The sequence below is a fragment of the Macrosteles quadrilineatus genome, unplaced genomic scaffold (assembly GCF_028750875.1).
Source record: "Macrosteles quadrilineatus isolate MER2022 unplaced genomic scaffold, UCM_ALF_1.0 Scaffold_2__2_contigs__length_208266976, whole genome shotgun sequence".
Taxonomy (NCBI): Eukaryota; Metazoa; Arthropoda; class Insecta; order Hemiptera; family Cicadellidae; genus Macrosteles; species Macrosteles quadrilineatus.
The window spans coordinates 159,168,127-159,193,204 of NW_026542595.1; the positions used below are offsets into that span (position 1 = coordinate 159,168,127).

At 36.7% G+C, this 25,078-nt stretch overlaps 2 protein-coding genes across 2 annotated transcripts in view; one reads left to right on the forward strand and one right to left on the reverse strand.

Moving 5' to 3' along the window:
* Window positions 1-1,855: 1,855 nt before the first annotated feature.
* Window positions 1,856-8,476, forward strand: LOC128985071 (putative autophagy-related protein 11). The gene is made up of 3 exons (XM_054404444.1): window positions 1,856-1,937; window positions 5,747-5,907; window positions 6,268-8,476. The coding sequence occupies exons 1-3, from the start codon at window positions 1,923-1,925 to the stop codon at window positions 8,474-8,476; spliced, it is 2,385 nt and encodes a 794-aa protein (XP_054260419.1). The 5' UTR covers window positions 1,856-1,922.
* A 1,017-nt stretch (window positions 8,477-9,493) lies between these two features.
* The window catches only part of LOC128987554 (mucin-2-like), a 125,964-nt gene continuing 110,379 nt past the window's right edge, over window positions 9,494-25,078 (reverse strand). Inside the window, exons 3-10 of the mRNA XM_054408458.1 lie at window positions 23,363-23,467; window positions 20,343-20,474; window positions 19,330-19,516; window positions 17,925-18,106; window positions 16,534-16,662; window positions 15,295-15,406; window positions 13,270-13,384; window positions 9,494-11,061 (exon numbers count right to left, since the gene is read on the reverse strand). Of these exons, the coding sequence (XP_054264433.1) occupies window positions 10,905-11,061; window positions 13,270-13,384; window positions 15,295-15,406; window positions 16,534-16,662; window positions 17,925-18,106; window positions 19,330-19,516; window positions 20,343-20,474; window positions 23,363-23,467 (1,119 nt within the window). The 3' untranslated portion in view covers window positions 9,494-10,904. The remainder of the gene's footprint in view (window positions 11,062-13,269; window positions 13,385-15,294; window positions 15,407-16,533; window positions 16,663-17,924; window positions 18,107-19,329; window positions 19,517-20,342; window positions 20,475-23,362; window positions 23,468-25,078) is intronic.

Here is a 25,078-nt window from a genome sequence, read left to right on the forward strand (position 1 = left end):
ATATATTTAATGGGGAAAATCAAAAAAGCTTTAAATAACTTTTGAACCGTAATCTTTGCTGCAATGTGGGTTGAACTAATTTGTTTGAGATCAAAAGAACCACAATGTACTAAATCGTAATCAAAATTGTTCTGTTAGTTTTTGTAAAAATCTGATTTTTTCCTTATTTTACGGGTTTTTATGAGAAAATCACCATTAAACATCTAAATTTAAAATCACCTGGTGACACTACAGAGTAGTAGCTACATAGAAAATGTTGTTAAAATTGGACTAAAGGTGTGAAAACCATTATGAAAACAATACTTTCTATACATTATAATATTTGCATATGTAGAGAAAGTAAAAAGAAACTAATGGGGACTATCGCCGATTAAAGGCAAGTTATTTGAGTACTGTGTAGAGAATAAATTGTATGCAGAAATTTCTGCGAAAAAAATTGTCTGCTACTCAATGGTAACAGCCAATTCCTTGAAGGGAAATTATGTACACTTATATATGCAACTAGCTGGCCCGACAGACGTCGTCCTGTCCTAATGTGGTTTTATGTCAAATGCTCGTTCATTTTCAAGATTGGCTCGTTCGCATGGCTCAATCACGTCCTGGTTGAAGTTCGTTTGCTACGCTCACTCACCTTTAGGTTGGAGCTCGTTCGCTGCGTTCACTTGCATTCAGGTTTAGCTCGTTCGCTACGCTAACTCGCCTCCAGGTTGAAGTTCGTTCGCTACTCTCACTCACCTTATGGTTGCAAGTTAGATGTTGTCATAAATTTAAAAAAATAATTGTGCTACACCCTGTTGGTAAACCTATTAACTTTTTAACGCTATTGAACATCACAGAATCAAATTGTTTAGTTGAACCAGCTGTTAAGATTCTTTAATTCCATTTAAATACAAGTACTCATAAGGTTAACATGGGAAACTCCAGAACCACTGGGGCGGAGCCCTTTTGACGGATCTGCACCAAACTTCACAAAAACCATCCCTGAATAATGCTTAATAATGCCTGAAAGTTTCATTACAATCTGTGGAGCGGTTTCGGAGTCCATAACGTTCAAATATATATACATACAAACTTCCTCTTTTATAAATATAGATTAAGCTAAATTAGTCACATTAAATGTGACATTAGTATTTCTTAAATGAACACACTAATATAGTCCCTGCCGTTTTATTAGCTCTATTGATTACAATAGTATAGGTCACGCAAAATTATAGGGCCCAAGATTAGCGAACGTCATTGTTACCGTACCCATAATCACTGTCATCTTAAACCAAAAAAGATTATCATCTCATCTCAGGAATAAATGGTAACCAATGAATAACTTAATAATATCATAGACAAAAAAAATTAAATATAGACTGTCAGCCGTGCTACGGTTACCATAGGTTCTGGCGCACACCGCTTGGAGCGCCGTGTAGTTACGTAGCTAACTACACGGCGCTCCAAGCGATGTGCGTAACCGGAGCACAGCTGACGGTCTATATTAAATTCTTTTTGTCTATGATAATATTATGCACGTTTTTTTTATTGTTAGGGTTGCTAAGTAACTACAACGTTGGAATATGTTTTAACAGCTGATTTTCCTTCTGGCTTAGCCCATAATTTTTCACCGTAGTTGGAATTTAAAACATCTTGTACCAATAACAAAAAAATAATAAGAGATTCGTTTGTTGTTTATAAAGCTACGTATCTTATCAATTAAAGCAAATGAATGTCTAGTTGAATTGCTGTTAAACAATTTGCAAGAGAAATTATCATCAAATGAATCTGTTTGGATTGCATTCATTACTTTAGTTATCTGAGTAAACATTATTTTTTACTGCTTGTTTTGAGATAATTTTACGTTTCATCATATTTGTAACATCAAGCCAGATTTAGTTAGAGGAGCGTTGAGTACAGATAGTTGATCATAAGCGGAAAACATGGATACAAATATTGTAAGATAATTTTCATTTTTATTTTTATTTCCATTGAATATGATAAATTTTTCGAAATGAATCTAAACTTTGTCAAAGTATTTAAATACATTTTGTTTAAATAGGTTACCGTTACTCATTTAACTAGGTTTATTATAGTACACTGTTTTGAGGTATTCAACGATTTTTGAAGATTGTGTTATCATCATAGTATCATAATTATAGGCTATGAGCGACAATTTTAATGATTGTTTCAGTTTTTGTTTAGAAAACTTAAAGATCTTAAGTTTTAACTAATCTGTTAACGTAGAGTATCCACAGTTGGTCCTAAACTAAATATAATGTCCTTAATATTTATTTAGAGTAGTGTCAAAAGTTGTGGTATTTGTAGTAGCTGAGTGCTTATAGTGCTCACCTTCGCCAATCAAGGTTGCTGGTTAGATCCTGTCAGTAGATTTTTTATTGTTCAAAACCGGGCCCATCTGACCCTGATCATTGGGCAAATGATCCTGACTAATGGAACAGCTGATCTGTTTCAGTAAAAGAACTACACAGATCATATCACTTCATTCTATACTCAACCTTCTCTCATATTTGGGTTAAAATACACACCTAGGTGGCGTCTCCAACTCAATCACTACACAGATCATATTACTTCATTCTATACTCAACCTTCTCTCATATTTGGGTTAAAATACACACCTAGGTGGCGTCTCCAACTCAATCACTACACAGATCATATTACTTCATTCTATACTCAACCTTCTCTCATATTTGGGTTAAAATACACACCTAGGTGGCGTCTCCAACTCAATCACTACACAGATCATATTACTTCATTCTATACTCAACCTTCTCTCATATTTGGGTTAAAATACACACCTAGGTGGCGTCTCCAACTCAATCACTACACAGATCATATTACTTCATTCTATACTCAACCTTCTCTCATATTTGGGTTAAAATACACACCTAGGTGGCGTCTCCAACTCAATCACTACACAGATCATATTACTTCATTCTATACTCAACCTTCTCTCATATTTGGGTTAAAATACACACCTAGGTGGCGTCTCCAACTCAATCACTACACAGATCATATCACTTCATTCTATACTCAACCTTCTCTCATATTTGGGTTAAAATACACACCTAGGTGGCGTCTCCAACTCAATCACTACACAGATCATATTACTTCATTCTATACTCAACCTTCTCTCATATTTGGGTTAAAAATACACACCTAGGTGGCGTCTCCAACTCAATCACTACACAGATCATATTACTTCATTCTACTCTCAACCTTCTCTCATATTTGGGTTAAAATACACACCTAGGTGGCGTCTCCAGTCTCCAACTCAATTGATGACTCTACGGTGTGGCGGTTATAAGGGTGAAAAGATCGACTAGGGGTGCAGGATGAGTAAAACTTGTTTGGGGGATAACATGAAACTGTTATAGCCTAACCTAACCGAAACTGTGTAAAACTTGAATGAAAGTTTACTAATCACATCAATATTTTCAATCTATATTAGGGTTGCCCTATTAAGAAACTGTACCCGGTTTCCGTTACATCCTGCCCACGACACCCCCTTCCACTATTACCTCTCCCCTGAATCGCTTTTACGCTCTGGGGAGTCAACTGACACGGGCCAACCTGGGTTTTGACAGTCTATGAACCCCACAGCAAAAAAATAGGATAGCACTCGCTCCGCTTCCTCTCCTGCTCTAAAATAAATATTCAATATAATAGTAAGTGATAGAAGACAACTGTGTGCACTTGAATGAAAACTTCCTCTTCTGTCATTTGGGTCAGTAAATATTTCTGGAGTTTGTTATGTGTTGAATATGTGATAGCAAAATTAAAAAATATCATTGGTGGCAGTTTTCTAAAACCTCATAACTTTTTTCTTGGTTAAACCCATGTAAATGTGTTGTAGTTACTTTATGAGAAACTCTACAATTCCGATATATCCCCCATTAGGTTCAATTTAGATTAAATTCCCACACTGTCACATCATGGTCCACATTCTATGGCAAGGATGAATTTTGAATGGATGAGATATTAGAACTTTGTAACTGAGAAAAATCAGCTCTTTTTTGTCAGGACTTTTTTAAACAGAACTATACATTCTACATTCTATCCCCATGTTTAAGGTGTCTGAAAGTCTTGAATCAAAATGGACTAGGTTGAATTGAACTACCAACAGAATGCACTAATCTACATTGCTCATTTCTTCAAACAAGCCAACCTTTTAACCAAAGACCAACTGATTGGACGACTAATAGCATATTTTCTATAGCAAAGCTTTATAGTCTGTCTATAGCAACTTTTCTGTCATATCAACTATCTTTGTAACAAAAACTAATATATAGAAAAATGTAATTTTTGGTTGTAAGCCCATCTTTGGATGCCTCACTCCATTAAGTTCTTTTTTAATAAAGTTTCTTTTTAAATAAAGAAATAGTGACAGCTGGTCCATAAAGGTGGGATCAAGATTGTGAATGGAGTTTAGAAGGTTAGCCAGTCAATGGTACAGTACAGGCAAAATTTAGTTATGACGTCACTGCTTACCAATTGGCGACAGCCGCTTTTCCTCATAAGACATGTAAACAGGGGGTTCTTTGTTTTTTATTTCTTGTATAAAATCTGCGGTTATTTTTCTTTCAAAGCATGTCAGGGCAATCGCCATTACCATTTTTACAGGGATATCATCTCTACGCCCACTTTTTATGCTCCATACATATTGAGATAGAGTTTCTTTTTAGTATCCAAAGTAAATGGTGAGTTAACTTATTAGATTAGAGCTTTGTTACTGGTAAAGATCGGCTGATTCTTTTGTCAGATTAATGTTAATTGCAGGTTAATTGTTTCTGGGACCCAAGTCTCCGAAAGAGATGCGTACTGTGAGACGAGATGGAGACCTCATCACAGAGGACCACGAGCTGCTCAACCCTGATGGAACTGTCACAACAACTGATCACAAGACATTATCACATGTTAATTGTTTCTGGGAGCCAAGTCTCCAAAAGAGATGCGTACTGTGAGACGAGATGGAGACCTCATCACAGAGGACCACGAGCTGCTCAACCCTGATGGAACTGTCACAACAACTGATCACAAGACATTATCACATGTTGATGTTTCAGGGAGCCAAGTCTCCAAAAGAGATGCGTACTGTGAGACGAGACGGAGACCTCATCACAGAGGACCACGAGCTGCTCAACCCTGCTGGAACTGTCACAACAACTGATCACAAGACATTATCACATGTTGATGTTTCAGGGAGCCAAGTCTCCAAAAGAGATGCGTACTGTGAGACGAGATGGAGACCTCATCACAGAGGACCACGAGCTGCTCAACCCTGATGGAACTGTCACAACAACTGATCACAAGACATTATCACATGTTGATGTTTCAGGGAGCCAAGTCTCCAAAAGAGATGCGTACTGTGAGACGAGATGGAGACCTCATCACAGAGGACCACAAGCTGCTCTACCCTGCTGGAACTGTCACAACAACTGATCACAAGACATTATCACATGTTGATGTTTCAGGGAGCCAAGTCTCCAAAAGAGATGCGTACTGTGAGACGAGATGGAGACCTCATCACAGAGGACCACGAGCTGCTCAACCCTGATGGAACTGTCACAACAACTGATCACAAGACATTATCACATGTTGATGTTTCAGGGAGCCAAGTCTCCAAAAGAGATGCGTACTGTGAGACGAGATGGAGACCTCATCACAGAGGACCACGAGCTGCTCAACCCTGATGGAACTGTCACAACAACTGATCACAAGACATTATCACATGTTGATGTTTCAGGGAGCCAAGTCTCCGAAAGAGATGCGTACTGTGAGACGAGACGGAGACCTCATCACAGAGGACCACGAGCTGCTCAACCCTGATGGAACTGTCACCAAGACCGTCACAACAACCGATCACAAGACTGGACAGCGCCAAGTCTCCGTATACAGGATGGACAAGTAACAAGTCTTATACTTCTTGGTTTTGGTTTTAAAGAAATATTGTTATCCAAATTATTATTCTTTTCCATGTAATTGCAAATTGCCTTGGATCTGAAGAGAATGTTAAATTTAACTTATATGTAGTTTAATTTTTCAAGAAGGTTAGCTTCCATAGGAATTGGTATTCTTTACCAATGAACTCAAGATAAATTATACTTTTCTGAATATAATTTAGAATATTAATAATTGATATTGTGGAAATGTTTTATAATGTTAACTTTATTAATTAATATAATTGTAAGCAAATTCTTTGGCTTCAATTGTATTATATTTAGTTATATTATTATTTTTACTAAATTATATAATAATATGATTTAGGTCGGGGATTGTGCGGAAGCTAGATGAGAGTGACCTCAAGCTGTGGGCTGAAAGTGCGAAAAAGGAAAAGATGATGCAACAACTGAGAGATCAAGTCACTGAGACCCAAGCGAAAATAGATGCAATAAAAGAACATCATGATAAAGAAGGCTCCAAGTCTGTGGCCTACGAGACTAAAGATGGGCAATATCTGAAGAGAGTGGAAGAAGATGCAGAGCCTGACAAGTTGGATTTGGCTTACAGTATTCGTAATATAAACAAACCCATTGAACTGACTGCAAAACAACGAGCTATGGTTGAAGAACACAAACAAAATATATTAAACTACGGAACTCAAAAACTGATCAAACAACTTAACAAGAAACTGCATGACGATAAGTTCAATGAAATGTACTCCCTTACTGATAATCAAAAAGAGAAAGTAATAGAATATGGCATCAGAAAACTACATAGACTGTTGGAAAAGAATTTAGACGATGAAAGATTGGTATATGATGTCATGTCATTCAATCCTGACTTTGGGAAAGTAGATCTGAGTGGAAGAGGAGAAAGACACCTCCCAGGAAGTCAATCAATTTCCTTCGCTCTCAACCCATACAAGGAAATGTCTCCGGAAGAGTATGCAAAGCCTATATCATTTAACATGAGGCCTGAGAGCAAACCTTTACCAGAGACTGAGAATCAGGACGGTAAAAGGGTAGTTAACAATGCATATAAAGCTATCTGGAACAAGCTGATGAACCATGGGTCAAACCAAGAACAAGGAGGAGAGCTGAAAAATAACAATAATTACTCCAAGGACAATACATATGATAGTGATTCTGGGAAAACTTACCCGGGTAGGCAGTCAGTTACAGCGCAAGGGCGAAATGATCAGAAGGATATCAAAGAGATCAATAACTCAGTGAAAGAACTAATAAAAAATGATGACTTCTACAAAAAGTCACCGTTATCACCAGCCGAGAAAGATGATATAATTAACTACGCACTAAATCAAGTAAGATCTGTATTTAAAGATTCCGTAGATGAAGAAGGTAAGGACATCACAAAACGCAAAAAGAAAATTGATTTATCACATTACTTTGATGAGGATGAAATTTATGAGTATGGCAAAAAAGCTTTGAAAAAGCTTGTGAGGAGGAGTTTGAAAGCTTTTGATCTGGATCAAGACATGGTTGACAAAGATCTTGACAACCCTGATCAGTCTGCTAGGCGGGATGCGTTCTTCCAATATTTGGGTGACATTGTGGAGGGTAGAGTTAAAGAATCAGATCCTATACCGTTACCAAGTCCAGTGAAGAAACAGACAAAGAAGGAAGAACAGGACGAGGAAAATAAATGGGACTACCAGTCTTTTCTATCAAGTGTCTTTGGTAAGAATGAAAATGAAAAGATCCAAAACCAACAAGAAAAACCAAAAGAGCAACCAGAGAAGAAAACAGATTTCGATTCCCTATTTTCTTGGCTTAAGGATCTGAAAGAAGACAAAACCGACTCCAACAAAGGAACATCCCAGCCAAATGAAAATGTGTTAAAGGTTAAACCACACTTTTACCAGTTAGACCCCAAAACTGATTCTAAAAATGAGCAACATGATACTCAAAGTGAAACAAACAATTTTGATCTTAAATCTCTTCTGAAGAAAATCCAAGAAGCAGCAGTGAAAAAGTTTTCTAATACCTCTGAAACATCCATTAACAATGAGCTACCATCAGGAAATGTTAACAAAAATGATTCTCATGAAAGGCAGCTGAAACAATCCGATGTGGATCTAGCCATGTCACGAATCAGGCAGAATAACAATGAACCCTTGAAAAAGCCTACTACAAAACCGTCTTACTTCAAAGAAAGAATTGCTGGGCTGGACTCTATTCCTCGACCTACAATAACAACGGTATCACCACCTGGACGCAGCTCTGACTTAAGTGACCAAATTTCATTCAAGTTAAGACCTCATAGCTATGAAAATACCAACAAACTAGAGGATAAGTCCAGGCCAGAAAATCAAAAGAATGATGCTTCAAAATCTAGTTCTCATGAGCAAGACTTTCAGCCTTGGTGGTTTGAGTCTCCGGACAGTTTTATAAAGAAAGCATTTGAAAAGCCATTGAAGGAGCCTTTTATTGAGACTCCGATGATAGATGGTTCTTTTTCTAAAGCTAGAAAGGGATTCTCAGCAGGTGAAGCTTTGAAAAGCATTCTCAATTAGATTGGTTTACAAATAATGACTTTTTAAATGGGTCTCTAACAAAATACAAATATATTAATTAAAAAAATTAAAATTCACATTTAGCAAGAATTATTAGAGAATGATAGACTGTACAAGAAATTTGGAATACTTGATTTAAATGGAAAGAGGGTAGTATACAACACATAGCTGTAAATAAAAATACCAAGAGGAAACCATTTACGTACGGTACTACAAAAATAAACTGTATTGTCTGACTAAAATGTATTGACTTATCCTTGTATAATGGGAGGTATTTAACTCAGAAACAATTACCTAAATGTAAAATTTGTGACTACTACTTTAATTTTACTAACATAATATAGTCTTTAGACAACTTGGTCAGTTTGTATTGGGTTATTATGCATTATTACTGTTCGAATAAAGTTTTTAAGAACATACAAAGTACATGTACAAAGACTTTTTTCCAAAAGGACTTTTATTTACTATGTTCATTTGCTGTAGCTTGGTGCTTTACAGTTCTAATCAATCCGTATTGAAAGTAAGAAGGGACAAAAAACTTCTTCAGCACACTTTAGAGACAAACAAAAAACTAAAAAAAGTTCATCACTTTTTAACCATTTATTCTCACCATCCGATTTTGGCATTCTTATTAATTCCCTGTCATCATTACTGGCTACAACCAGGTTATTGAGCATTGCATAGGGTGGGTACCAATTATTAGCACAAGTATTTGATTTGAACCATCTAGAGCTCAGTCTATAGCAGCAAGAGCTCCTTAATTTACAAACAACACTTGTATTTTCATTTTGGTGATATGTTGTATTGATATAAAAATATCTTTGATAGTAAGAAAATATTTATATTCTTACCATTGGTTTTTATGCAATAGTAGGTCAGTCCAAAGGGATGCACACCATAACGATGTTTCATCAAAATATTTCATAAGAAAAGTTTTATACTGACGATAATTTTTTTTTAACTTATAATATCTAAGTTGGAAGTGATGAAATTAAAAGAAAAACACATTTCTTTATACATTTATATTTCAACACAAAACAACTGGCCGAAATAGTATTATGTACAAAAGCTGTTAATGTATGAAATGGCTACACAAACAATCTTATTAAAAATACATCGTTAACACAATTTTTGGTAAAAATAATACATTAAAATAGACTAGAAGAAGAGTATTTCCCCATATAGATTCATAAGTTTTTACAAATGGGTATATTTGAAAATGATTTGATTCATTAATCAATTAAAACCGAATAATAATTATTCTCACCTTTTTATTGTGTAAGGTTATATTGTCATATTTTGTAAAATATCTTAAAAATAAAAATGAACTTTGATTTGTATTTCTTACCAGAATAGTAGTATTTTGTACATACTTAATAACATCAAAAGTGAAAAAGAATAAATATAAAACTATATTTACCACTAATAAACTAACAGTGATTAAAATTAAGATGGCTTTCATTATATACATATTTTTACAAGTTTGAATGAGTATATAAACTAATTTAAATAATAATAATACTGTACATAACACAAAACTGTCCATTATCTGTTTGGCTAAAATTGTAATAATGAATTGATTATTCGGATGCATTTAGTGTAAACGGTTACAATCAAGTTTTCTGAACATAGACTTTCACATTGATCATAAATTATTATGGCAATTTTCAAATATAAAGAATACTTGTAAATTTTTTAAAGGTGTAAAATCTTGTTTCAGTGTTAAAACTGAGTCTGTAATATTTTTAAAAAGAAAGGTTTTTCATAGGACATACCGGTATTGATGATTTTACGATGGCAATTTTACATATTTTAAACGTACACAGAATTGAACAAGAAAAGGTTTAAACTCAAACAGAATACAACTTCCAGTACAAAAAGATAATGAACAGTGTTGTTTAATTAGAAGTTTCCATCTGAAAATGATTATTAACATTGATTCCTGTACTTTTTTTTAACATTTTCAATTAAGGATTGTATGAAAGTGATTAAATCCATTGTTTGTTGTACCTACTATTTTAAAACTACATTATTTTACAGATTTTGTAGCTTTTATGTGTGTTCATTCATTGGTGTCATTGTTTTTGGAAAACTTACCGAATAGATTGTATTAATATTTTTAAATAATATGAATGAAATAGGATGAATTTCATTGAACAAATTCTAATCACAAAGTCTAGTGGAACTAAAAGTGGAAAATAATTATTATTATTTAATTTCTATAATGTTTTAGAGTAATTTAAGCTTATTTGCTAATTAGTGATCGGTTTTAAAAGTAAAAGCTGGGCATCCCATTTTTATACAGCACACGTTTCCCAGAAACAATTTTTTTAATAAACATTTTTTTGTTCCTGTAAATAATTAGACTACACTCAACAATAACTCATAAACCATCAGATGGAAACAACTTAAAGAGTTAGCTTAGTTTTCAGTGGTGCCTATGAAGCGTATCTCGCCTCATCTCATCAGCAAAACTGTCCAAGTCAACAAAGCTCCCGTGAAGCTCAGGATCACTGAGAAGAGCTCCAAGTTCGACTTTGAGCTCAGCAAAAGTTGGCCTCTTGGATGGCTCAGAATGCCAGCACCTGTGATTAACACATTGTTTTCATGAAAACATTGAAACAAATTTGTTACCATAATAAAACACTTTTTTGCCATTGTTCCCATAAGCATTTCTAGAAATCTGTAAAAGACACTTATTTGGAAAAAGGTATAACAGGTGAATTACTGAATTATCTACGCATTTTGAAGAAACATTGTAAATTAAGGAATGCATAATACTTATTTGGAGCAATTCACAAATAAATCACCCATCCTCTAAACTTCTACCCCAGCCGTCCAATGTTTATTTTCGATGGGCCTCTAGCATAGACAAAACTTCTAATGATTGCACACCAGACATATAGACTAAGACAGTATAGGAATCCTCAACCTTGTACCTATCTCTTGGAAGAAGAGAGTCAGGGGTGCCCAGAGGGGGGGTACTGTGGCGCGTTTGCGCCACAGGAATTTTTTGGGGGGGGCTTTTTTAAGGGATTTTGGGGGGGGGATATTTATTTTTTGCTAGCTGTCATAATGGCTATATAATTTTGTACAAGCAGTCCGAAAAAGTGTTTCTCACTAAAAGTAGCTCACTATCAACACCAACAACATTTTGCCGTTCGTAATTAAGATTGCTTCTAAGAATGGTAAAGCACCTTGTCAGACAATCCTTAACATGCCAGTGTCGAATTTTACATGCTACATATGTTTTGTTGGTTCTTTAACTCCACCATAGTCAGGATTTACAAAAGATCCCCTTCTGGAGGTGTCGTCAGAATACGTTACAAACATTTAACACAAAACACGAAACGATTACAGAGGCCTATCAATTCACGCGTGTACATTGTCGTCGGCAGGACTGGAAGTAAACTGAATCGGGTTCAGGTTATGGCGGACCGACGTGGTCTCTGGATTGTCGTCTGCGTTTTCAACAGCTGATATTGGACTATTGTATGGACTGAGAAGATTATTGAAAATATAATGGGTTTCATAATTAATTGAGTGTTTTCACTCAAAAATTTTGTGCTGTCCTCAATTTTATGTATTCATATATTTCAAACTCCTCAAAGTATTTAATAAATTTCCTTTCGTGCAGTACTGTAAAATTTTGAGACCATCATTTATATCCAGCATATAAATTGGTTATTATTGTCAATAGTTTTGAATGGAAAACTCAATTGTGAATCCCATTATATTTTCAACATACTTTCCTCCGTCACTACAATAATTAGTCCAATATCAGCTTTTGATAACGCAGACGACAATCCAGAGACCACGTCTTTCCATCATAACCTGATTCAGTTTACTTCCAGTCCTGCCCGCGGCATTATACACGCGTGAATTGATAGGCCTATCTGTTATCGTTTCGCGTTTTGTGTACAAACGGATTGTCTGACAAGATGCGTTTCTACCATTAATAGTCATAAAAGGCAAACCTGGGGCTATAAAAATGAATTATAAGATTACTTCGTCACAAAAACCTTTTGTTCTGGTGGCATGGTATTTTGCCCGGCGATTTTTGTAGAAGGTGCCTGGAAGTGGCGAGCAACAAGTCTGGCTTATTTCGTGACTCTGCCTATAATTTTGAAACAATTAAGATAGCCTACTTTTTGCCAAAGTATTATTAATACACTTAAAGCTGTTTGAATTATTAAGCCCTCTAAACATTAACGCCACTTAAAATATTTTACAGTTACAGTACTGTGTTGGCTTGGAGTAGTAATTCACCTAGTATACTGTTGAACGTGAACGTGTTGAAGACGTTGTCTATAGCAATACTGAGCACATGTTGGCTGACAATACAAATTCGGAATTTTGTAAATTGAAAACTTCTAATTCAACCATTAGTTAGATATGTATTGTTAAATGACGTTTCCTATTAAACATTTAATTTTGATTCTCAATCAGCAAGTTTGTTTTTTGTACCTCAAGTTTACTAAAATACTTTAAATACTCGTTTTATGAGGTAAAGGGAAAATTGTCAGATAAATTGGTGGGGGGAGGGTAGGTTTAAATAGATGACAACATAAATTGGGGGGACTACTCCTTTGGCTTGGGGGGGGGGGGATTGCGCCTCTGGGTTTAGGGGGGATGGGCACCTCTGAAGAGAGTTAATTATTACCTTTACATCACATGAACATTATTTAACCTAATGGTCACACTAAAGCTTGAAGCACACCTTGGTAACTCTCGCAGAAGTGTGGTGTGATTGGTTCCATGTAGATGTTATGTCTACTAATGGTGTTACTGACCTGGATATAACCCTGAACAGCTCAGGTCTGCAGTGTGATGGTCTGTCTAGTCTGTAGCCATCCCTCACTCTCCTCATCACCTCCCTGGCCCCCATAGTGGCATACGGAGTTGAACCTGTTGACAATGAAAAGATGAATCTATATCGTTAATACAATAAGGGATGCTCTGTAACATCCTTTTTTTTTAGCCGACATACTTAATTGATGTTTACAATTGAAGTGTAAAGCTTATGATCTAGCGGAGTGACAAATGATAACTGAAAAGGTTATTTCTTTTGGAGCATAGCCTCTCATTTGTTTGGTTGATTTATTGACTTCACTTTTAAAGATCCAGTGATGCTTACCAACTTTATGATGGTTTTAAATGTAAATTTTAATTTAACATTGTGTAACCACAGTTAGATTGTAAGCAATAGAAAAAACAGTTTATGAAAATTAATTTTAAGTTATTATTAATAATAATAATAATAATTATGATTATAATTAATTTATAAGTACTTTATGATTGCAACCTGAATGAGTTAGGTAATCACTCATAAGGAGTGAGGTAGGAAAATCATTCCTTATGTTCTAGATCTACAATCAACAAACTGAATCTATTGTAAATTAGTGGTTCTATTAACCTAGTTCTTATATGAACATGATCCTTGAAAGGTCAAACCCAGTTTGAACTCTATTGGAATAAACCATTTGAGCATGGGTCCCCTAGTTTTCAAATTAAAATGTCTCGATGATGTTTAGAACACTGTTAATGGATAATTAGGGAGCAGTTGTTCAATGTTCAGTCCTCTTTTTCTAGTGAGGCAAAATGTGCCTTGATGACCTTTAACTTCTATAAGTCCTGTGATGTCTTAGGACACAAGAAACACAGTCTAGTCTAGGCATGGAGACATCTTATTATACATACAGCCTGATTTCCCATGGCCTTCAATTGGGATTTTAGTTGGTGTGAGTCTTAGACTGTTCCCATCTGGGTCTGTGCATTATGGTTTTTCCAGCATAAACTATGCTAATGGATATTATAAGCTAGATGTGAAATAAACTAATACTATAACTTCTTTGCAACATAAATATCATGGAAAATAAAACATAATTCTTGTTTGAGAACTATCTCAACATCTTGTCCACAGATTTCCACTTTTATGAGTACAATGATTTTTACCGTGAAAACTACAACAAATTGTGTTTACTGTAATCAGCTGACTACTTGATAATGATATTTAAATAAAAATAAAATACTTATTCTTGCCTTGCAAAATTTTCCACCCTGAGATATTTTGTTCTGCTAACCCCTTAATTTTCCCACCATTTGTAGCTGTACATCATATCCAGCTCCCACCATTGTCGTGGAAAAATACTGGTTGCTTTCGCTTACCAAATACGAGTTGTGGATATTTATAGACATGAACTGTGGATGCGTTACTCCCTGGTGTGGATTAACATCCGCACTAGAGAGTACTACGACGATCCGTAGTACTGTCCTAATAATTTGACCAATTTGTTAGTTACAAGGCAAAAATGTGGTTCGGATTCCACTATAAACTGTAGGTCCCTTAGTCGCCATTGGCTGTATGGGCTATTAATTAACAGCTGTGTCTAAGGTACTGGAACATGTCGGCCTTAGTCACTAACATGACTACAAGATCGCGCCACTCATCCTACACTCATCATTCAAACTTGGCTTAAAATACCTACACTTGTACGGTCATTTCAAAGTATATTGAAAAAGTAAAGTAAAATATAGGTTCTTTGGAAAAACCTGAGTCGGAACGCCATTCCTACATGTGCCTTACTACTTCCTCCACTGACTGTTTGACAGTCATAAAAAAATATGTTATTTTGCAATGTCATTATTTGTTTTTTTTTACCAGCAAAGTATTCACTGTAAAATTTACCTTAAAAATAGAGAGAAATATTTTGTTAGCATCATCACACCCAAGTATTTCCCAGCGTGAAGTAAATATCAAAACCAGATTCGGATTTTTTCCCATGGATGAGAAATCTATCTGTAGTCAGTACACTTACCTAGAGTGACTATTTCCCACATGAGGATGCCGAAGCTCCAAACATCTGTCTTGTGAGTAAACAGACTGAAGTGGAGAGACTCTGGGGCCATCCACCGGATAGGAAGGGCTCCCTAAAACAATACAACACTCTCAGATGGGAAGTAGAGGTAACATAGTATCATTGAGTATAGGCCTACACATACTAGAGTATACACCTAATGGGGGCTACCGTTACCTGAACAGTGTTGTTGCAGAGTAGCAACAGCGGCCCGAACTACGCCATCTCAGGCATGTCGGTAAGTCAGATTAGTTTTTTTTTTTTTTTAAGTAAAGTATAGAAATTAGAATTAGAGGTAGATAGTAGGTAAAAGGTTGTGATCACAGAGCATAGAATAAATATAGAGTCGCCACTCCTATACCTACAGCTATACAAGTAGTGAAGCCAATTTCCGCCATCTTGGTAAGAGAGCCGGGCTCGGAACTTTGAAAACACGGCGTCATTACCACTGTGTTATTCTATGCTACTTTATGAATTAGATGAAGCTACCGCTCCGAGGATACAGAACTATCCCCCCTTCGATATTGACCTAGGACTCTGTCCCGCGGGCTTTCAAAGTTCTGAGGTGAGAGTTTTAAAAGTAAATATTGATTGGTGGTTTTCATGGTAACAATATAATGGTTTAAATGTAAATGCAGACCGGTCCGGCTGCCATCTTGGTACGAGAAGCCTGCTTCACTCCAGACGGCAATTGCCACCTCTATATTTATTCTATGCTCTGTGGTTGTGATAATTTACTAGTAGAAAAGTGGTGATTCACTAGAATCTATATTTTGACAATCCTGAAATGGTTATTTTTATTATATGCAGGGTGCCCAGCTTTGACTTGAGAATATTGGATGGGTTATCTAAAATAAGTAAGTACAAAATGCTTCATAATATTCTGCGGTCCTTCGCTGATGTAGTGATTTATAGTATCTTTCAACGCTCAGCTTGAACATTTAAGCTTTAAAGAAGTATCGCAGAATACAAACAACACATTTAGACGACTATTATTCCCTATACTGTTGCTTATATTCCCATGTCAAATCAAGTGAAAACTCAAGCACGTCATGTTCTGGTGCTCTCACCATATATTGACAACTACTTAATACTGTAAAAATGTTTACTATGCATACTCTTCCCTATATATCTTAAATTTGGGTTTACTAATAAATAATATCAAAGACTGCACTATAACTTATGCTATTATGGTTTTACCTTGCTTTGTCTTTGTTCATATATTTGGCCGGTGTCTCTCACATTCCGAGACATTCCAAAGTCTGCAATCTTACACAGCTTGTTGTGGTCCACAAGAACATTACGAGCTGCCATATCTCTGTGGATGATCTGAAACATTGACACAAAATTACTTTCATCTTAAATCATCTCCAAGGTCCAGTAGTACTTTAAACAGAAACACTGTGTAGGCAATAGGTGTGTCAAAGGTTCCTTAAGATGACGCTTCAGAGAATTCCTAGAAAAGTTTAGTTTCTTTATATTGATGGAGAGAAAAAGACCAAAAAGAAGAGCAAGAAGATGGTTGTCATGAGGTGAAGAGGGGTGTGGAGAAGAGATGAGAGAGCATAAAGAAAGAGGAACTGTGGAAATGGAGAAGAAGGGAAAATGGAGAAGAGAAGACTGATCAGACCTCTGGAAATATCCGGAACAGAAGACGATATATTGTTCATGTACCGGTATGTAGTGTCTGTGAACTACAATGGTGTCCTATAATAAGGTCCTCTTTGCTCATGAATGGTATGTAGCTTTGTAGGATATTTTGTAAAATAAATATGACAAGTAAGTACTGTAGTACAGTACCATTAATGTCAAGGTTTATGGCTCAAGTTATTTGGGGAGTGCTAACTATTGTGCATGAAAGAGAAAAATTCTTTCTCTAGGGCTAATTTTAAAATCACTAATTAAATACTTTTGTAAATAAAAGAGTAAATCTATACAGTATAATATATTATACTATAATACATATATACCCTAGGGTGGCTGAAGAGTAACTTGACCCCCTTAATTTTTTGTAACTTTAACCATTTGAGATATTTGAAATCGGTTTGCAGCAACCATCTTATATATGAGGGAGAGGGGCTACAGTAATAATGGAGTAATTTTGAAAATGTTGCCCTTCAGTGAGGTGGGGGTAGGGGGTTGCTCAAAATTTTAAAATAGTAAGTATAGTCGACTTTAGTATCATTTTACAGGTATTGATGAAACTAAACAATTGACATAAAGAAAATAGAAGTCGGACCACTAATAACAACATGGCAGCTAAAAATGTTTAAGACATTTGTTATTAAAAGTAATTTTTAGCTGCCATTTTGTTATTAGTGGTCTGATTTCTTTTTTCTTTATGTGAATTTGAAGTTTTGTCAAGACCTGTAAAATGATATGAAAGTCAACTATCCTTCCCATTTGTAGATTTTGAGTCAGGCTCATTCTCAGTTAAAGCACTATAGATGCCTCTTAAAAAAAAAAATAGCAAAATGTCTGATAGCAATTTCAAACTGACGGTTGGTGCCAAAAGATGATTATATATTCCAATAACACTAACCACGAAATCCTTCAAACAAAGATATAAGTTTTTATCTAAGTTCACTCACGCTCTTGTTAGATAGATAGTCCATGCCTCGGGCCACACAGTACCCGAACACAGTAAGGTCTCGTGAAGTGAGTGCATCAGTGGCGTCTGAGAAGTTATAATAGTGAGCTCTGGTCCGGTGATCTCTCAGGAAGGACAACAGCTTTCCGTACATCACATACTCCATCACTAGGTATATGGGCTCTGGAACCATACAGTGGGATGTGTTAGGGTAAATGATGATGCATAGTAAAAATAACAAAACTATTCTACCTAACACCATTGATAAAACATACGGTTACTCTATGCCAACACCTAAAATGCTTAAACATCCTGATTTCTTTCAACGTTACCGTTACTGAATTTTTTCTAATGTTTTCTTTGTACAGTTGCGGGCCAAACCTAAGCGTGTTATTATACACAGAAGTAGGATACTACTAGACTGGGACGGTGGCGTCGTCCTGTAATCCAGCTAGTAGGAGGTCACAAATTGTGGATATTTATAGGCATGCATACTGTGGATGAGATACCCCTTGGTGTGGATTAACGTCTGCACTAGTGAGTACTAGGACTATCCGCACTAACAATACTACAAGATCGTGCCACTAATCAATCCTATATCCCATTTCCCATTTCCATTTATAGTGGCTTAAAACACCTACTTTTTTTGGTCGCCATTTCAATAAAAAGTATTAAAGAATTAAAGTTAAAGTATTATCCGCAAAGAAGTAGGATACAGATGAACCTTGCGTATGGGTCAATCGTGCACTTTCAGCTGTAGTAGCCTATGTTGTATCAGAAATATACTTTGTGACGTACATAATGAAGAGCCCAAGCAACGAGCACTATGCAGAAATTTCTATCGGACGGGGCACAGGGTCTTCCTACAACGTGAGCGTTGTAGTACACATGAGGGTGAGGAAGGTGGTGTGTTGGACTTTGCCCTAAACACCAGCGACTAGTGCTAGACACCTCTTTAGGAAACCACCATTGAAGCCCCAATGGTAGACCATTGGATGTTTCCTATGTACTGTACCTTAATTCTCTGTGTACCTACTATACTACAGTATCTTACATCAACATTTGTCGTATAGCAAATTTCTTTATATCCCAATGACAAATTACATATCTGGGCCCAGAATGAATCTCATTCAAGATTAACCTCTAACCTGCAACCTTTAAATTTAAGGCCTAGTTCGACATCCACTTGCAGGTCCACAGTTTGCATGTGACATGCTATGGAAATGCTAACAAACATATTTGTGTCCCCTCCTCCTCGACCCCTTCCTTGCTGGGGAATGTTTCTCCTCCTTACGACCCCAACAAACCTAAAACCTCTTGCACCTCACTGGTAAAAACATATTGTAATAGTAGTATCCAAACGGGTTTGTAGGCTTAATTGAATTTCTTCAAAAAATGCTTTTTACCTTTCTCCGTACAGCAGCCCAGCAGTGTGACCACATTAGGGTGTGATCCTAACTCTTGCATGATACCCAACTCTCTCAGTAAATCTTCTCTCTCCCTCACATTGGCTGACTCCTTCACAGTCTTCACAGCTACCAGACGAGTCAGTCCCTCGTGGCCAGATATGTCGTCAGCTTCTGCCTTCCATACCTACAAGACACATAGCACAATATTAGAAAGAAGTTAAACACTTTGATTTGGGCTAGTGAGGGTCTAAAAGAAGCTGATGCCTAGCATTTCAATCTGGGTGCTACGTTTGACAATGGATAGACCTAGACATTCCTTTCTCATTTTAAAAGTTGTTGCCAGTTCAAGTATTTAAAGGAATGTACTGTAGTTGAATATAGCCACCGTCAGAGCAGTGATGCAAGTTACTGATTCTTGTCTAAAACGCAGACTGAACTGAAACGATAACTTATTATTAGCAGGGCCGGCTAGAGGGTGGGGCAGGGGATGTCATGCCCCGGGGCCCGCGGCTCTGATGGGGCCCGGGGCCCGGCCCGGTCAAATGAAAAATCTTTCTGTACATGTAATCTGCTAGTCGAAAATTTTAGTATGGTTTTCCAGTTGACTAAGTGAATTTTGACTTGAATTGTTTAATTTGTTCAAAAGTCTTGACTAGGAATAAAGTTGCAACTGTGAGCAACAGCACGGTGGCGACTGGATGATCGATGAATCAGGTTAATAGGGGGCCCGGGATCGCTCAGTCCAGGGGCCCGTGACGGCTTTCGCCAGCCCTGATTATAAGCATATATAGCATCTGTTGTGTCACATCAACGATTACAGTAAGAAGAAAAAAAAGGGTGAAAATATAATTAGACTCAATTGCACTCTGTGAAGGGCTAAATCAACAATCTTCTTTGTGAATAAATAGCTACAACTTGTTCTATAAATCTAAATCAACTCATGTTAGTGTGATCAGATATTTTGTTTCCCACACCTAGATAAGTTACATAACAATAGGTTGGAATTTTACCTGTCCGAAGTTTCCTTGACCAAGGAGTGTCTGAAGTCGCAGCTTCTCCCTGGGGAACTCCCATCGGGATGCTGGAGTCGGTGGGGAAGTTGCTGGAAGAGGAGTCTTCTCTGGCTCTCGCTCAGACCAGCTCTGCAGAAAAGGTTGAGGTTATAGTCAAAAGCTTGTGGAGGTTACTGTGGATTCATTCCAAGATCAATGTAGAACCATCTACATCCATCCCTATATCCTTGTAGAACCTTTAGAACTATTTCGTTGTCAACGGTCCCTGACGCCCTATCTCCTAATCAGCTCTAGTGACAGGAACCTAGCCTCGCCCGGTCTTTCTTGCATGTTAAGCGCACAAAGGCGTTTGGGTTGACACGATAATTGCACAGTTAACATCAACCCAAGGTCGACAGTCGTCCCCATTGTCCTGCTTGCGTCAACATCCTCACTGAGTGGAACCGGAAAAAGAGAGGTTGACGTTGACAAGAGGGCTTATGTAACATTTTCAAAGACAATTTTAGCTAAGATGAAGTGATGGAACAGAATAGTGGCTCTAACTAAATTGCTTGTTAGTCTACTTTTTTTGTATTTAAAATTTTGTTGAAGAATGGATTGTAGAAATCCATTTAAATTGGCATCTTTAAGGACGATGTTACAGTAGGCTACCTCGGCCACATGGGCCTTTTGCACTCGTAGAAAATGTAAACATGTACATTAAAACATTGAATAGACCCTATGACTCGATTTACCATTCACATACATTTCCTATAACAACAGGTTTTTATGTCGAAACGTCCAAAATTGAGAATTATTTAAATTGAAGACTCCCAGTGTATAAGACATGATTCACTAACGTGCATTGACTGCAAAAAAGAGCGTAGGTATCAAACATTTCCTAACAATTACATTTTTTCAGGGAAATAAATAAACATGTTATTTATTCATATAAAAACTTATTATTATTATTATATTGTATTATTATTATATTTATGTCAAAACTTTTAGTGAGCTAACCACAATTACATTAGTATTTTGTAGAAACTAATCCAGGATTCTCAATGCAACATAGAACAACTCTTCAGAAATTCTAGATTTGCCAGTTTCCCCACGCAAGTCAGGCTAAAATGTAGCAAAATTGCAATGTGGTGAAGTGCGGATTCGTTCTAATTGTGAAACATGTGGTTAGAAACTAGGCTTATCCACGGAGTGGATAATTTGTGACTGGACTGGACTAGGACTAGACTGAGGTCAGCTGTGACTACTAGAGTGAACTGGACTGACTAGACAGTAGACGAGCTGAGGCAGAACAAATGGTAGTGAGTCGTTGATTATACAATAGCCTCATCTAATACAAGGCCGTGGTGTCGGTGTGGCAACGTCGCACCGGCCGGTCTATTGCCATGCGCAGAAGCTATCTATTACCAAGGTAGTGCAACAGGTGTGTCTGTTTAGGACGGGGCTGCGGCGTTGCCACTTTGTTCTCGCTGCGGCCTTGTATACAGGAGGCCGTTATTATACCGAACGAGGCAGGACACAACATAGATTATACGATTTGTGATAGGTCACGTGGGATGTTGGGACATATAACTTCACATCGACTAGTGTATACGTCGGAATGACGACAATGACGTAAGAAATTCACAGAATCATGTGGTTGAGATTTTGGAATTTTGAAAAAACCGAGTCCGATTGGTACTAATGATGTATCAACTAGCAATGGAAAACAAGTGACTGTTTGATTAATAGTAGTATCATACAGTGAGTTCTTCACTGTAAATTTCGTTTCAGTAAAACTTCCCCAATATAACACCCACACACCCTGATATTTAACAAGTCTTATTTTTTTATCGTGAAAGACTTCTAATCGTCTATCAAGGTTTTACTTTTGGGCTCTTTGATACACAAATACCGTATTCCAAGAAACAATTACTTAGGATTTAAAAGTTAAAATTTTACATTGTTTTGTATTACCATTGACTATAAGACGGATGGTATTAGTGACTAATAAGAATTACGAAATCAATTCGTACTATTTTGCTTCAGTTATGAAACGTCCTTAATATCTAATCGAGGTTATGATTTAATTGAGAAGGAAGTACATCTTGACTGGAACTAATCAGGTCTTGATCTGTTATCTATGAATGATCGCACTATCGCAGTAACCTTCTTGAGGGCTCCGTTTCTCCATTGTTTTGTTGTAACGGGAAGGGCGCTCTATAAGTGTATGACGATTTATCATTTTAATTGCTGAAATTGATTACTCCTTAGTTTACCACCGAGGCATGTAATTAGTAACAATCTCTAAGTCCATACCCACAAGGTTTAAAATATCTCATAATAAAAAAATAATTATTCTAGTTCTTGCCACTCGGAAATACATACATCAAATAATCTTTATTGGTGAGGTGAGGTTATTATGTGTCCCAACCTATCCTCGTAAAAATCAAATGCATCACCAAACTGACACATACCCCACCCCTACTACACATACTTCAAGCAGCTTGTCTAAAGAAATTATATTTTATAGTTAAATCCCCAAAAAATACAATAGCTTTTTAACCGTACTTAACAGCATTGGAAGATGTACAATTTTATATTTTGTTTAGAGTTGAAAGGACCGTAAAATAGTGCATGTGGATCAATAACGATCGAACCGTTTGGTGAAAATCTGATTTATACGGTATGGGATAATCGCTATAAACATGCATGAAGATACAATAGGTTATTAACCACATACCAAATGTAATTACATTCGTACCATTGTGTAGTCTGTTAAGTCTGCTCACATCACCAAACACATACAGATATCACTTCGAAAACCAATAATCTAGTATTATTTTGGAGACAGAGGAACCCATAATAATTACCTCCCAAAACTCAAACCCGAAAATTTTTACGACAGAAAACTTTCTCCATATACTATCATAGATTAAACATACTCCCTTAGGGAGTGTGTTTAATATATGATACATAGGGAGAGAAAAACCCAATGATAATATAGAACCACAGTAAACACATTTCAAGAAACTTACCACATGTGTGGGTATCCTAGGTAGTTTGGTAGGAAGAGGCGAGGAGGTGCTGCCACTCAACGGACTTCTGTTGTACTCCGACGAATATTCCGATTCATCCAGTACCTGTACAGTACGTTGTCTCTCAATATAGTGTATTGTTTTGACTGACCAGTGACAATACACTTAAATGACAATGTTAAAGCTAAAACATTATACCAACGAATAAACCATAAACCTTTCCAATAGTCAATGATTAAACATACTTCCAGTAGAATTTGTCATCCTTATGGATCAAAATGAGACAATTGTTTTGTTAGTTCTGCCGGTACCGCCCGGTGCCCCCAGGATCATGCAATTTGTTTCATGTTACTGAGTTTTAACTCGTCCCTAAGGCGGGACGCACACTGATCGAGCATTTCACCTGAAGCAAAATGTTGCACAACGATTTGCTTTAAGAGTTTTGTTTCTTTGCTTCTCCAGTGTGCAAGAGGTTCAAGCATGATGCAGCATTTGGTTTCAAGCAAAAATAAATATTATTTGTACTGGTAATCTACGGTATTGTTTTAACATGTGTGACGAGGAAGTCAACGTAGCTATTACTGTAGCCTATGTCAGTTTTTGCAAATGCTAGACTAAGAAAGAAAACATGGGGTTCACTCAAACAATAGACATCCGTAATCTCTATAGACACCTGCAATCCCAATAGACATCCTTAATCTCTATAGACACCTGCAATCCCACTAGACATCTGTAATCTCTATAGACACCTGCGATCCCAATAGACATCTGTAATCTCTATAGACACCTGCAATCCCAATAGACATCTGTAATCTCTATAGACACCTGCGATCCCAATAGACATCTGTTATCTCTATAGACACCTGCAATCCCAATAGACATCTGTAATCTCTATAGACACCTGCGATCCCAATAGACATCTGTAATCTCTACAGAAACCTGTGATCTTCACAGACACTTGCAATCTTTAACATCCGCAAACTCTAAAGCTATTGTATTTTCTTCACACAGATTTACTCTGTACTCTGTAGTTATTACCTCTAGAAATATAGCAGCCTCATGGTAGTTCATCTCCCAGTGTTGGTCCACATCGTAGAAACTGTCAGCAGATGATAGACATTAATGCTCTCAGAAATTAAATCAGATCCAGGGGAATTTTACAATTATTATTGTCGAATACTTGCTACACTATTTTATTGGAAGGGTTTTTAATAACGTAAGTGATATCGTTAGAAATTATTATTTGATAATGTCGTGAACAACAAAAGGTCGATTGAATTTTGAAAGCCACTAAGCTTTACTAGCTAGAAGGGGTTTTGCGCATGCGCAGAACGTTTTGCTCCTTGAAACATCAAACATCGTGCTGTATGGGATCCATTCGTCGAGCAACTGCTCAAATGTTTCAAGGCGTTGCGAGGCGCCTCGCAACGTTTGCTTGATCAGTGTGCGGCGTCCCATTGAAATACATGGAGCGCTCGTACCCAGTGAAACATTTTGCCTCGCAACACTTGCTTCAGGTGAAATGCTTGATCTGTGTGCGTCCGGCCTAACCAAACAGTAACGCAAAAAAAATCATGAGATTAACCCTAAATAATAGTAAAACAAAATTTCGTTGACACTAGCACCCATTGTCACCAAAATGAACCAGACACAATAAACGAGCTCAAATTTTACAACGATGTGTAAATTAGTCAATGGTGTGTCAAATTTTACAAC

Coding starts and splice junctions, on each gene's coding strand:
- LOC128985071 (XM_054404444.1), top strand. Junction 5,908..6,267: donor TCCGTATACAGGATGGACAA/GTAACAAGTCTT, acceptor AATATGATTTAG/GTCGGGGATTGTGCGGAAGC.